This window comes from Thamnophis elegans, chromosome 16 (assembly GCF_009769535.1).
Source record: "Thamnophis elegans isolate rThaEle1 chromosome 16, rThaEle1.pri, whole genome shotgun sequence".
Classification (NCBI taxonomy): Eukaryota; Metazoa; Chordata; class Lepidosauria; order Squamata; family Colubridae; genus Thamnophis; species Thamnophis elegans.
Genome location: NC_045556.1, coordinates 28,508,149 through 28,520,346, shown reverse-complemented (window position 1 = coordinate 28,520,346; position 12,198 = coordinate 28,508,149). Strand labels below are relative to the sequence as shown.

General features: G+C 46.0%; 1 protein-coding gene across 1 annotated transcript in view; it reads right to left on the bottom strand.

The window, feature by feature from the left end:
• SPTAN1 (spectrin alpha, non-erythrocytic 1) overlaps positions 1 to 12,198 on the bottom strand; it is a 97,925-nt gene that overhangs the window by 75,357 nt on the left and 10,370 nt on the right. The window contains exons 2-6 of the mRNA XM_032233158.1: positions 11,781 to 12,020; positions 11,010 to 11,135; positions 4,182 to 4,322; positions 2,260 to 2,406; positions 196 to 329 (exon numbers count right to left, since the gene is read on the bottom strand). Coding sequence (XP_032089049.1) covers positions 196 to 329; positions 2,260 to 2,406; positions 4,182 to 4,322; positions 11,010 to 11,135; positions 11,781 to 12,017 — 785 coding nt within the window. The 5' untranslated portion in view covers positions 12,018 to 12,020. The remainder of the gene's footprint in view (positions 1 to 195; positions 330 to 2,259; positions 2,407 to 4,181; positions 4,323 to 11,009; positions 11,136 to 11,780; positions 12,021 to 12,198) is intronic.

The following is a 12,198-nucleotide window of genomic DNA, read 5'->3' as shown; positions in this document are numbered from 1 at the left end:
ATGTCTATTCTATGTCTATTCTATTCTAAGTCTATTCTATTCTGTCTATTCTAATTCTATTCTATTTATATTCTAATTCTATTCTATTCTGACTATTCTATTTGAATTTCTATTTTTATTTCTATTCTAACGTTTTCGTGTAAAAACTCAGGAAGACATTTTTAATTATGTTGACCCAACTGGTCAAGCTGATACCTGTTAAAACGCTGCACCTCGGCGGCTCCGAAGAGCTTCCCCTGCCTCTGAAGGGCCAGTCCCTTCAGCCGCTGCCAGCTCGTGTTGACTTCATCCTGCTTGGACTTAATCAGCTCCTCTTCCGGGTGCTGCTCCTAGAAAGGGGAGAACAGAGAATCTTTGGGTGATGCTTTGATGATTTCAAAGCAACAGCTACTGTTTTGTACCCAAACTCGACCGTTCCACAAAAGGGCTATTTTTCATGGGGTTATACCAGAATTTGTTGCCCCTTCCATCCATGCCCTAGAAATGTTTTGGACTTGGTGTCAACTGTCCAACTAGTGAAGCCAAAATCAAGAAATACTCTTGCGAGTTTTGAATTCCCCAAAGTAAAAGCTTCATTCGATACAGCATATTGGTACTGAAGAAACGAAACCAGTTTTGGTTTTCCCATGCAAAGGCCTGCCTAGTTAAAACAATGGCTTCCTTTCCCACCCCTGAGTGAGCACATTGTCTAATTAAGGGACATTCCATTTGTTATGGGAACAGTCCATCTCTTTCTCCAACACCTGCAGGGGTGACCTTTGAAGGTTTCCAGGCTCTCACAATCTCCGCATAAACTTTCGGCATTCCATTTCCCCCTTCCCTCTTCACCAGTCCATTGGCAAATTGAAAACCATTAAGGTTTGAAAAAACAAAGAGGTTCAAGCTTGCCACTTGCTTACAGAGCTACTATCAGCTCTGACCAAGGCTTCCCCAGCAGCATGAAGCCAAGTCCTCACCCCGATAAACCCCTTTTATTTAATTTACAGTGAATTACTCTCCAGCAAAGTCTTTCCTCTCCCACAGTCTTTCAACATAGTTAACAATTACCGACCTTGATCAGGTTTGGAGAGTGGCCAGGCCGATATCTCTCAGACGCCACAATATTTGGCAAGAATGCAGGAATGAACTAATTGTCTCCTGCAAACTCCATTTCCCTTTCGCTCCTTTTTTATTCTCTATGGGAGGGGCCATTCACCGTCCACCTGTGGCCTTATTCCCAAGTTGACCCTTGTTCCTTAGCTGTTCCCTTTGTCTGGCAGCTCTGTGCATGCGCACACTAGGAACAGGCCTCAGTTGTTCTTCTGCCCCACTGATGTCTGAGTCCAAAGGCAGCTGATAACTGCTACACGGCTCTGGCCCTCTCTCTGCCTCTGACACAGAGACCTCGTCCAAGTCTTTCCCAGACTCCAGGACTGGCCCATGTTCCTCCCCAACCTCCTCACTGTCCCAATTGGGGGGGGGGGGGCGCACACCACCATCCCCCCCCCCCGAGTTTGTGTTCTCTACCTGCCTGGATTCACCCACTTCAAATCCTTAAAGTGCGGGAGGAGGAGAGAGGAGGAGTGGGGGGAAAGAGCGGGGAAGAAGAAAAGGAGGAGGAGAGGAGGAAAGAAGAAGGCAGAGAAGGGAGGTTGAGAAGGAGGAGGGCTGTTGCAAAATAAGATGGAGGTACAGGGTGGCAGGAAAGTGACCCCAACTGTGTTTTCTATATTTATAAGAAGATAGTAATAAATGTTAATAGATAAACGTCAATAGTATTTACAAGAATGTATATTTGTGAATTTATTTGAAAGGGAAAAAAATTGTGCAAAAAAAAAAATCCTTAATGTGCAGGAGAACCAAAGCCTGGCATGTGCCAAGTTGTGAGAGGCTGCCTTAAATCCCTTTCAGAGGTCAGGAAACACCGTTTTGTTTTTTTTTTCATTTATTTTGAGAAGGGCAGTCCTAAAAGACACAGAAAAATAGCCACAATCCGATGAGGCATTTCAGAAGGCTCTGGAACAATGGCAAAAACAACAGGTAAGGAGCAAAGTCTTGTTCCTTAGGATTGATGGAAAGCATATGGACTCAGAGGCATAGACAGGGCAGGCTTACTGGGCCAAAAACCCGGCACCAATATGGTTGCAGGTGCACTATAAACATTTCACATTAGAATTTCAGGGAGGAGTGGCCAGATGAAAGGCAGACGGACACCCAGGGGCGCCGGATCTATGCAGCTCACCCGTGCCAACAGCTCCCACAATTACTCGAGGTTCTGACCTGGATCAACTTGCTGGCAAACTGGTTGACTTCGTTCACCCTCTCCTCGTGGGCTGCCAGGTCCGTCTGGAACTCTTCAAACTTCTTCTGCAATACCTCCACGTGCTCGAGGTCCTGGCCCAGCTCCTCCGAGGTTACAATGGCCTCCTAGGAACGACAGCGACAACAGCTCGGTCAGCAGGAGAGGAGAGGAGAGGAAAAGACGCAGGACAGCGGGTGCGTGAGTGCGGCCCTGCTCCTGGTGAGCTTTTAAAGGGTCTGAGAGAGTTCAGCCCTCTCTTCTGCAAGACAGCTGCATGTTGGGATAGGGCAGAGGTGCTGGAACCTGTGGCTCTGGAGTCGCATGTGGCTCTTTCATCCCTCTACTGCGGCTCCCTGTCGATTGTCAGCTCCACAATCAATAGGCCTTTCGGTTAGGGCAGGTAGAGGAAAAAGGATGCCACGCTAGGAAAAGACTCTATGGTGGGGGAACTAGACTTCTGATCACCAGAGAAAAAAGGACACCGCACTAGGAGGAGACTCTATGGTGGGGGAACCGGACTTCCGGTTAGCTCCAGAATTGAACAGGGGACTTCCGGTTAGGACCTTTGTGGCTCTTTGATTGTTTAAGGTTGCCGCCATCTTGAATTTAAGGTTGGAACATTAATTTTAGATAGCAAGCTGGCCAGATGTGCTATCGGAACAGCGAGGAAAGCATTGAATGGAAACCGAGTGGAGCAAGTGGCCAGTTTTAAGTTTCTGGGCGTTGTCATGAAGAGAGGACTTGGCCTGGGGCAACTCACATTGCAGCCCTGGTCAAAAGGGGCCAGCAGAGATGACACGATCTGAGACTACTCAGGGAAACAACTCAATGGAAAACTGCTGGTGACCTTCTACTGCTGCACTACAGGGAGTATTTTAACTTACTGCACCTGTGCATGGTTTGCCAATTGCATAGTGGCAGGTAGGACTGCGCTCCAGAGGGTCAACATCTAACCCTAACCCCCAATGATAACTCGAGCTGAAGCTGCCAACCAAAATGTGTATGTCCATGCGCCAAAGCACCGAAGACCAGCCAGTGAGTCTGCAAATACACTCTTATTGCCAAAAGTATTCGCACCCCTGCCTTTACTCGCCTATGAACTTACTGTCAGTGACCTCCCATTCCTAATCTATAGGGTCAATATGACGTGGGTCCACCCTTTGCATCTATAACAGCTTCAACTCTTCTGGGAAGGATGTTCACAAGGTTCAGGAGTGTGTTTATGGGGATTTTTGACCATTCTTCCAGAAGCGCATTTGTGAGGTCACGCACTGATGTTGGACGAGTTTACGTGGCCTAGCACTTCGGGGCTGAGTTGCTGTCGTTTCCAAACACTTCCGCGTTCTTATAATACAGCTGACTGTTCACTGTGGGATATTTAGGAGTGAGGGAATTTCACGACTGGGTTTGTTGCACAGGTGGCATCCGATCAGAGTTCCATGCTGGGATTTACTGAGCTCCTGAGAGCGGCCCATTCTTTCCCAAATGTTTGTCAAAACAGTCTGCATGCCTAGGTCCTTGATTTTATACACCTGTGGCCATGGAAGTCATTGGAACACCTGATTCTGATTATTTGGATGGGAGAGCAAATACTTTGGCAATATAGTGTACCAGTTTTGGGGCCATTTTTCGGGCTGTTTTCAGACCGTTTTCGGGCTATTTTTCGGCCTGAAAAAAACAGCCCCAAAAGCAGCCTGAAAATGGCCCGATACAGGCCTGTTTCTCAGGCCATTTTCCAGGGCTCTGGTGCTCAGCTGGTTGGCATGCATGTGCCAGAAAGGGCTGTGCGTGCTACCTCATAGGTTCAACATCATGGCTTCGAGGTTAAAAAAAAAACAAAGCCTTTGAGGTTAAAAAAAAAACAACTTCTATGTCCAGCAAGGGCTGCTGAGGCAGAGACCTTGTCATTGATCCAATCCAACACATCTCTGCATTCTCGTAAGTACTGCACCAACTTCTGGGCGTGGCACAGCCTGACCCCTTTCTCTCGCATCTTCTCCAGAAGCAGTTCCCACATCCGGTGAAGCTCCTGCAGTCGACTCTGGGAAAGAAGGACAATAACAATGACTCAACTTAGACCAAAATAAAAAAAATAAAAAAGGGTGCTCAAAGGAACTGATTTAACATGAATAAATTTTTTACTTCCGGCTGAGTTGTGCAGGTTCCCCGTAAGAAAAACAACAATGGCAACAGCACTTAAGACTTACATTCCGCTTCATGTCGCTTTGCTGTCTCTAAGCGGTTTACAGAGTCAGCCTATTGCCCCCACAATCTGGGTCCTCATTTGACCCAAGAACAATGGGAGGTTAAATCAACTTTTGAGATGGTCAGGATCGAACTGACGGCAATGGGCAGTACTGCAATACTGCATTCTAATCACTGTGCCATCACAGCTCTTAGATACGAGACAGAGTTAGAGATAGAGATAAGATATGTGATAGACAGACAAGACATAGAAACAGATAGAAATAGCATTTAAAGACTTATATACCACTTTACAGTCCTTTGCAGCCCCAAGAGGTTTAAAGTCAGTATATTGACCCCAACAATCTGGGTCCTCATTTTACTGACTTCGGAAGGATGGAAGGCTGCATCTACCTTGAGCTGGTCAGGATTGAACTGACGGCAATGGGCAGAGTTAGCCTGCAATACTGCATTTTAATCACTGTGCCATCACGGCTCTTAGATACAAGACAGAGTTAGAGATAGAGATAGATAGATGATAGACAGGCATAGAAATAGAGAGATAGTAATAGCATTTAAAGACATATACTGCTTCACAGTGCTTTACAGCCCTCTCTAAGCGGTTAACAGAGTCAGCCTATTTCCCCCAACAATCCGACTTTTCATTTGATTGACTTCGGAAGGATGGAAGGCTGAGTCAACCTTGACTCAGGATTGAACGGCTGGTAGTGGGCAGTGTTAGCCTGCAATACTGCATTTTAATCACTGTGCCAACATGGGTGATAGATTATAGATAGATAGATAGATAGATAGATAGATAGATAGATAGATAGATAGATAGATAGATAGATAGATAGATAGATAGATAGATAGATACATAGATAGATGATAGATAGATGATAGACATAGAGATAAATAGGTATGGCACTTAGAATTATATACTGTTTCACAGTGCTTCACAACCCTCTCTAAGCCATTTAGAGTCAGCTTCTTGCACAATCTGGGTCCTCATTTTACCGACCTCAGAAGGACGGAAGGCTGAGTCAACCTTGACCCTGGTGACGTGAACTGCTGGCAGCCAGCCGTCAGCACAATTAGCCTGCAGTACTGCATTCTAACCACTGCGCCACCACAGCTCAATGCTCACCAAATGCTGCGAGGCCTGAATTTAGAATTGTAAGGCAGGAACCAAAATATTGGCACAGTCAACAGGCTCTAATGGAAGGTGAAGTGAGAGAGAGAGAGAGAGAGAGAGAGAGAGAGAGAGAGAGAGAGAGAGAGAAAGAGAGTACAGGGAAAACAACGCCCATCAAGCAAACACTTGCAAAAACAAGACAACCCCTCCCCTTTCTAATTGGCAACAGTCCTTGTTCTGGAAACATCAATCAAAGCCGGATTAGAGAGGCCTCTCTCTGGAATGCAGGCAGGTTTGCTGAAGAATATAGTACTGTATTTTTTGGAGTATAAGATGCTCTGAAGTATAACCTAACTTTTGGGGAGGAAAACAAAACAAATCTACCTCTGCCTCCCAGCAATTTGCCTCCTTGCAGCAAACAGCAAACAGCCTGTTTTAGTTTCAACTTCAGCACAGCCTGATTAGCACAAGCAGCTGATTGTCGGTTGGATCGGCCTCCCGACATCAGCTGTTTCAAGCTTCAGGGATTGCCATTGCCTATTGCCGCTTCTGCGGGCCCCATTTTTAGCCTTCGCATGCCTCATTATCCGCCCGTTCTATATAGCGGGGATTGGAATGGGCGGAAAATGGGGTGTGCAGAGGCCAAAAACAGGGCATGCGGAAGCGGCAATAAGTATTGGCAATCCCTGCAGCCTAAAACAGCTGATGGTCGGGACTCCGATCCAACCGACAACCAGCTGTTTGTGCTAATCAAGCTGTGCTGAAACTGCAACAGGCTGTTTGCTGTTTGCTGCAAGGAGGCAAATTGCTGGGAGGCAGAGTCCAAAGGGCGGGGGCCGTTGGGTGAGCAGGACTACATTCGGTGTATAAGACACATCCAAATTTTCATCCTCTTTTTTTGGGGGGGAAGTGCATATTATCAGGGGTGGGTTCTGACACTCACTATTGCCGTCTTGCTCATGGGCGTGCCATGCGTGCGCGCGCTTGATGCACACTGCAGAATAAAAATTGTTCTGCACATACACAGAAGAAAAAAACCAAGATGGTGGCGCAGATGGCGCGTCTGGAGAGCTAGTTCAGGGGCGTGGCAGGCCTGGGTCGTCACTGGTTCCAGGGACCCAGGCCTCCAAGAACTACTACAGGTTCAGCCGAACCGGTAGGAATTCACCACTGCATCTTATACTCTGAAAAATACAATATAAACTTTTGTACGTTGTCACAGTAAGTTGCTCAAAAGGGGAAACACAACAGAGTTGGAAGAGGCCTCAGAGGTCTCCTAGTCCAACCCCCTTCCTCAGGCAGGAGACCTTATGCAGCTTCAGACAAACTATTGTCCAATCTCTTCTTGAACACCTCAAGTGAGCCGTTGCTTGAGCTTGAGGGTCTCAATTTCCTCCCGGACAATCCACACAGCACAAGAAGAAATGTTTCTGGCTAAAAACAAATCAGCCACCAAAACAAGGTTTCGGAAGGTTCCCCGCATTCTGACATTATATTTTGGGGGAGGGGGGACCGAACAACGCAAATAGCTCACATTTTGGGTCTGAAAAAAGGATGAGGATTTTTTTTTGGGGGGGTCCCTCCTACTCTGGGTAATAATATTCAGGCAAGTGTTAAAAGGGCACACAAGAGCTATATGATCTGGGACTATTATAAAGCCATTTTGGACCCTTAGCAAGGCCAGGAAACTCAGGATAGGCAAGGATAGCAATATCCCTTAAACTTATATACCACTTCTCAGTGCTTTACAGCCCTCTCTAAGCAGTTTTACAGAATCAGCCTCTTGCCCTCAACAATTTGGGTCCTCATTTCCTTCCTTTTGCTCTTCCCCTTCTATCACTTCAGGTAACAAATGGGATGCAATGCTCTGGCTCTTCTGGGGCGGGGTGGGGGGGGGGTGTCTCAACCATTGTTAATTGATGCTGTTGTGTGTCTTTAAGGTAGTCTCTCCATCTTCTTCATTTTTTCTTCTTCTCTTCCTCCTCCTTTCTTCTTCTCTTCTTCTCCTTTTCTTCTCTTCCTCCTCTTCTTCTTTTCTTCCTCTTTTCTTCTTCTTCTCCTCCTCCTCCTCCTCATCATGAAAGCACTATTTGCTGTTTTTATATGTAGTTTAAGACTGGCTCCTGGGGAGTCACCATCCCTGATGAAGTTTGGACAGCAATAGACTCCTATCCCACTTCCCCATGCTTTCCAGCCCTCTCTAAGAGGTTTACAGAGTCAGCCTCGTCCCCAACAATCTGGGTCCCCATTTTACCCACCTCGGAAGGAGGGAAGGCTGAGTCAACTTTGAGCTTGGTGGGATTTCCCTTTTATTACAAACACCAAAAACAATGCTGTATTAGGTGCCAACTTTTATTGTCACCATCAAAACAAAATTCCTTTTCCTGCCTTCTTCTTCTTTACCTTTCTTATAGTATTTCACTATATCAAGGATCTCTTTTTTCCTTTTTTATTTTCTCCTTCTTCTTCCTTTACTTATTTCTTTTATTTTATAAGATAACAAAACTTAATTTATGAGCCAGACTAAACACTGCTTACTCTCTTCCTTTATTTCATCCCCTTTTCTCTATTTTTCTTCCCTTTTTTGTTAATTTTTTTTATCTTTTCCTTTTTATCTCCTTTTTTTTACCTTCCTTAGGGCAATGTACAAAAGTAAGGCTGAGCTAGTTAGCCCACTTATTATTATTAGCCAACAACAATTCTCTCCTGCCTATAACTTTTCTTTCTCCTATTTTGCAACTGCTCTGCTCCGCTTCTGTCTGTCCCTGTTATCAGTTTCCACTCCTCCCCTTCCTCTTTCCACGTGTTTGCTTGTTTGCATGCACGCGCACGTTGGTTTATTGATGTGTGCGCTCGCGCCTGCCCACTCATCAAAAGGAGGTTTTAACCTTCAAAGTCCCTACCACCCACCTGGAATCCCGAAATGCCCACTAATGGGCGGTAGGGACCAGGTTGACAACCCATGCAATAGACAAACTGGGTGGAACAATTTACTTTTCTGAACAAAAAAGTCTACTATCCTTTGTGTTGATTTGCATAACAAAGCTCCGATGACAATTGTGGGCGTCGATTTACCTCGCTTGTATTTGTGTAAATGCATCAAGTGCAAATGGAACATGACCCAAAGGACATCGCTTGCCTCGTGACGTCAGTAGGCTAAGCGCAGGAATCAAAGGGAAGTTTGTTTCATGAGATTTTGCTATATCTAAAATTGACACTCCCCCCCCCCCAACTTGTCTCTGGGTTTTTTAATCTCGGGGGATCTCTTTTGTGGAGGGAGGGTAGACATGACATTGCAAAGAAATAAGTGTCAGGATGCAGTCCGGGCTGTCATTCGTATGAAAAGTGAGATTTTTTTGTACCATGCAGACAGGGTGGATTTGATTTAAACCGAGTCAATTTAAATAGTAGGCTTGATTTAAACTGACTTGATTTAAATCGTCATTTGTAAAGAGCCACTGTCATCTCTGTCCCACAGCGGCTCCTCCTCTGATCCGCTGTTGACTCACCGACAATCCCAATATTGCAGACTATACAGCCTCATATGCTACATACCGTATTTCTCAGAATATAAGATGCACCTTTTTCCTTCAAAAAAGAAGCTGAAAATCTGGGTGTCTTATACACTGAATACAGCATTTTTGGCCTCCTGAAACCCCACCCCCTTCACCAAAATGGGCGTGCATAGCCTTTAGGAGGCTTCCAGAGTGCTCCTGGGGGCTGGGGAGGGCAGAAATGAGTGAAAAACGGGCAGTTTTTTGCTCAATTTCCCCCCACCCCAGGAGCACTCTGTAAGCCTCCTAAAGGCTATCCATGCCCTTTTTTAAAAAAAAAGCAGGCCCATGAAAAATGAGCCGTTTTTGTGAGGTTTGAATGCTCCGTTTTTCACAAAAAAAATGAGGTGTGCAGAGGGTTTGGGAGGCCTGCAGAGTGCAAATTCTTTTTTTAATTTGCCTCTTCAAAACCTTGGTGCGTCTTATACTCTGAAAAATACGGTAACTAAGCTCCACTTCATGCTGAGTAAACTGAATTATGAATGTATCTTAAATAGAAAACTATCTTTAGATAAGATGTTTACTCCAAAAGCATTTTATTAGAATAAATTTGATTTAAAAAAATTTAAAAATCAATTTAAAGCAAAAAAATCCTATTTAAATAAAAGATTTTTTTTAATATCGATTTTTATCCACCCTGCATGCAGAGCAATTCTCCAACTGGAGGGAAATGAGAGAGGCACAGCCAAATTCAGAAGGGAAAAAACACATTCAAAGAACAACAAGAGTTCAAAAAAATAGAAACCACCACAACACACCACCCACATAACCACCTACTCGTATGTGGGCCCCAACCTGGGTGGTGGTCACTATTGGACGCTGGGCAGTCCTGTAAGGGGTGAAAGACTGAACAGAGAGATTACCATGGCAGACAGAAGAAAAAATATCCCCAGAGCCACACATAGGTAAAGGTTCCCCTCGCACATGTGCTAGTCGTTCTTGACTCTAGGGGGCGGTGCTCATCTCCGTTTCAAAGCCAAAGAGCCAGCGCTGTCCGAAGATGTCTCCGGGGTCATGTGGCCAGCATGACTCAACGTCGAAGGTGCACGGAACACTGTTCCCTTCCCACCAAAGGTGGTTCCTATTTTTCTACTTGCATTTTTACGTGCTTTCGAACTGCTAGGTTGGCAGAAGCTGGGACAAGTCACTGGAGCTCATTCAATTATGCAGCGCTAGGGATTCAAACCGCCAAACTGCTGACCTTTCTGATCGACAAGCTCAGCATCTTAGCCACTGAGCCACCGCGTCCCTTGAGCCACACACACACCCTTATTCGTAATTTGGAGAAAACTGTGCTTTGCTGGCTACGTAACTTGTGAATGACACTTGGAGATGGCTCTTCCGAATGCAGGCTTCCACCAAAGGCAGCCTCTGGACTTCTCCATAATCAAAGTTAGAAAGGAGAAAGCCTTGCCAGGGAAACACTGGCATTTAAATTGCTTTTTACGGTGGGATCAGTCTTCCCAAGTATGGAATGGAGCATATTTGCTTCCGTTTGATAGACCAGTCCCACCGGAAGAAACACTTAAACTTTCCCCTGGTGTAGCCGACAAAGTGAGGAGAGCCCGTGGGTTAGAGGTTAAGATACCTACCTAATATGCAAGTAATCTGGGTTCGAATCCCAGAAGTGTATGGCTACCTGACGAGAGCTCAATAGCTTGAAATAGATCTATACTAATCTCCCTTTATTACTCTGTCAGTAAAATGTAAATTCAACCCTGGGCATTAAAACGTCTTCCATAAAGTGATTTTACTGCTGGGTTTTCGATTATTCATTGGCTGCTTCAGCCCAGCTCAGCCAAGCAGATCCACCCTCCGCGATTCAGGAGATTGCTGGAGGGCCATCAAAACTCACCCTGATGACTTCCACGGCAAAATGCCCCTCGTTGATCATGTGGTTCCCTGTCTCATCCAGCTTAACAATGGCTCCGGAATTGGCCTGCACTTCCGCTTCAAAAGCTTGGTGTTTCTGCAGCTTCCCCTGGGGAAATAAATATATGTATAACATAGGCATCATCACTTCTGCGCAGTGTCTGTTGTGGACTACCAGCAGAGCTGGCGGCAGAGTCGGACAGTGAGGAGGTTTGGGAGGAAGATGGGCCAGTCCTGGAGTCTAGGGAAGGCTCTGATGAGGGCTCTGCGTCAGAGGCGGAGAGGGGGCCAGGGCCATCGGACAGTTATCAGCTGCCTTCAGAGTCAGACATCAGTGAGGCAGAAGAACAGCTGGAGCCTGATCCCAATGTGCGCATGGGCAGAGCTACCAAGAGAAGGGAACAGCTAAGGAACAAGGACCGACTGGGAGTAAAGCCACAGGTGGATGGTGACTGGCCCCTCCCAGAGGAAATAAAAGAGGAGCGAAAGGGGAAGGGAGTTTCCTGACTCCTTGCCAAGGAATTGCTGCTACAGCATGGCATTTTGAAGATATCTCCAAGCCTGATAAAGGTCTGAAGTTGTGAAATCTCTTGAAAGACTTTGCTGGAGAGGAATTCCCTTTAATCTAAATAAAAGGGGTTTATCGGGACAAGGAGTCTGTGCTTCATGATCTTGGGAAGCCTAGGTCAGAATAGCGCCTTCCTGCAGCCACCCAAATCTCAGCGGCTTCATCCACACCTGAGGAGGCCCTTACCTGCAGATTCGAAGGGTCTTTGTAGCTTTCGTCAGAGGCGATCTGCAGCTTCTCCTGGATCCATTTCTCCAGCTCGTCCGCATCCCGCTGGAAAAATTGGAATCTGTAGGAATCCTCAAGCTTCTGGCGCCTCAACGTGGAAAGTTCCTTAAACCGGTGATACCGATCCAAAACTTGTTGACGTCTCTCCTGGATGTCCTCGGCTGTTTCCAGCACTTTTACGCCGGTGGGATCCATTCTCTGAAAGGCAAAAGACAAAATCGGTGAACACCAGGGGATAATAAAGGGAGTCCTCGACTGAAGATCCCCAGAGAGCGGCCTAAAGTTCTGTTGGCCAAACCAGACATTTGTGAAAGCGAGCTGTGCCCCTCTTTTTACGACCTTTCTAACCGCTGTTGTTAAGTGAATCGTTGCAGCT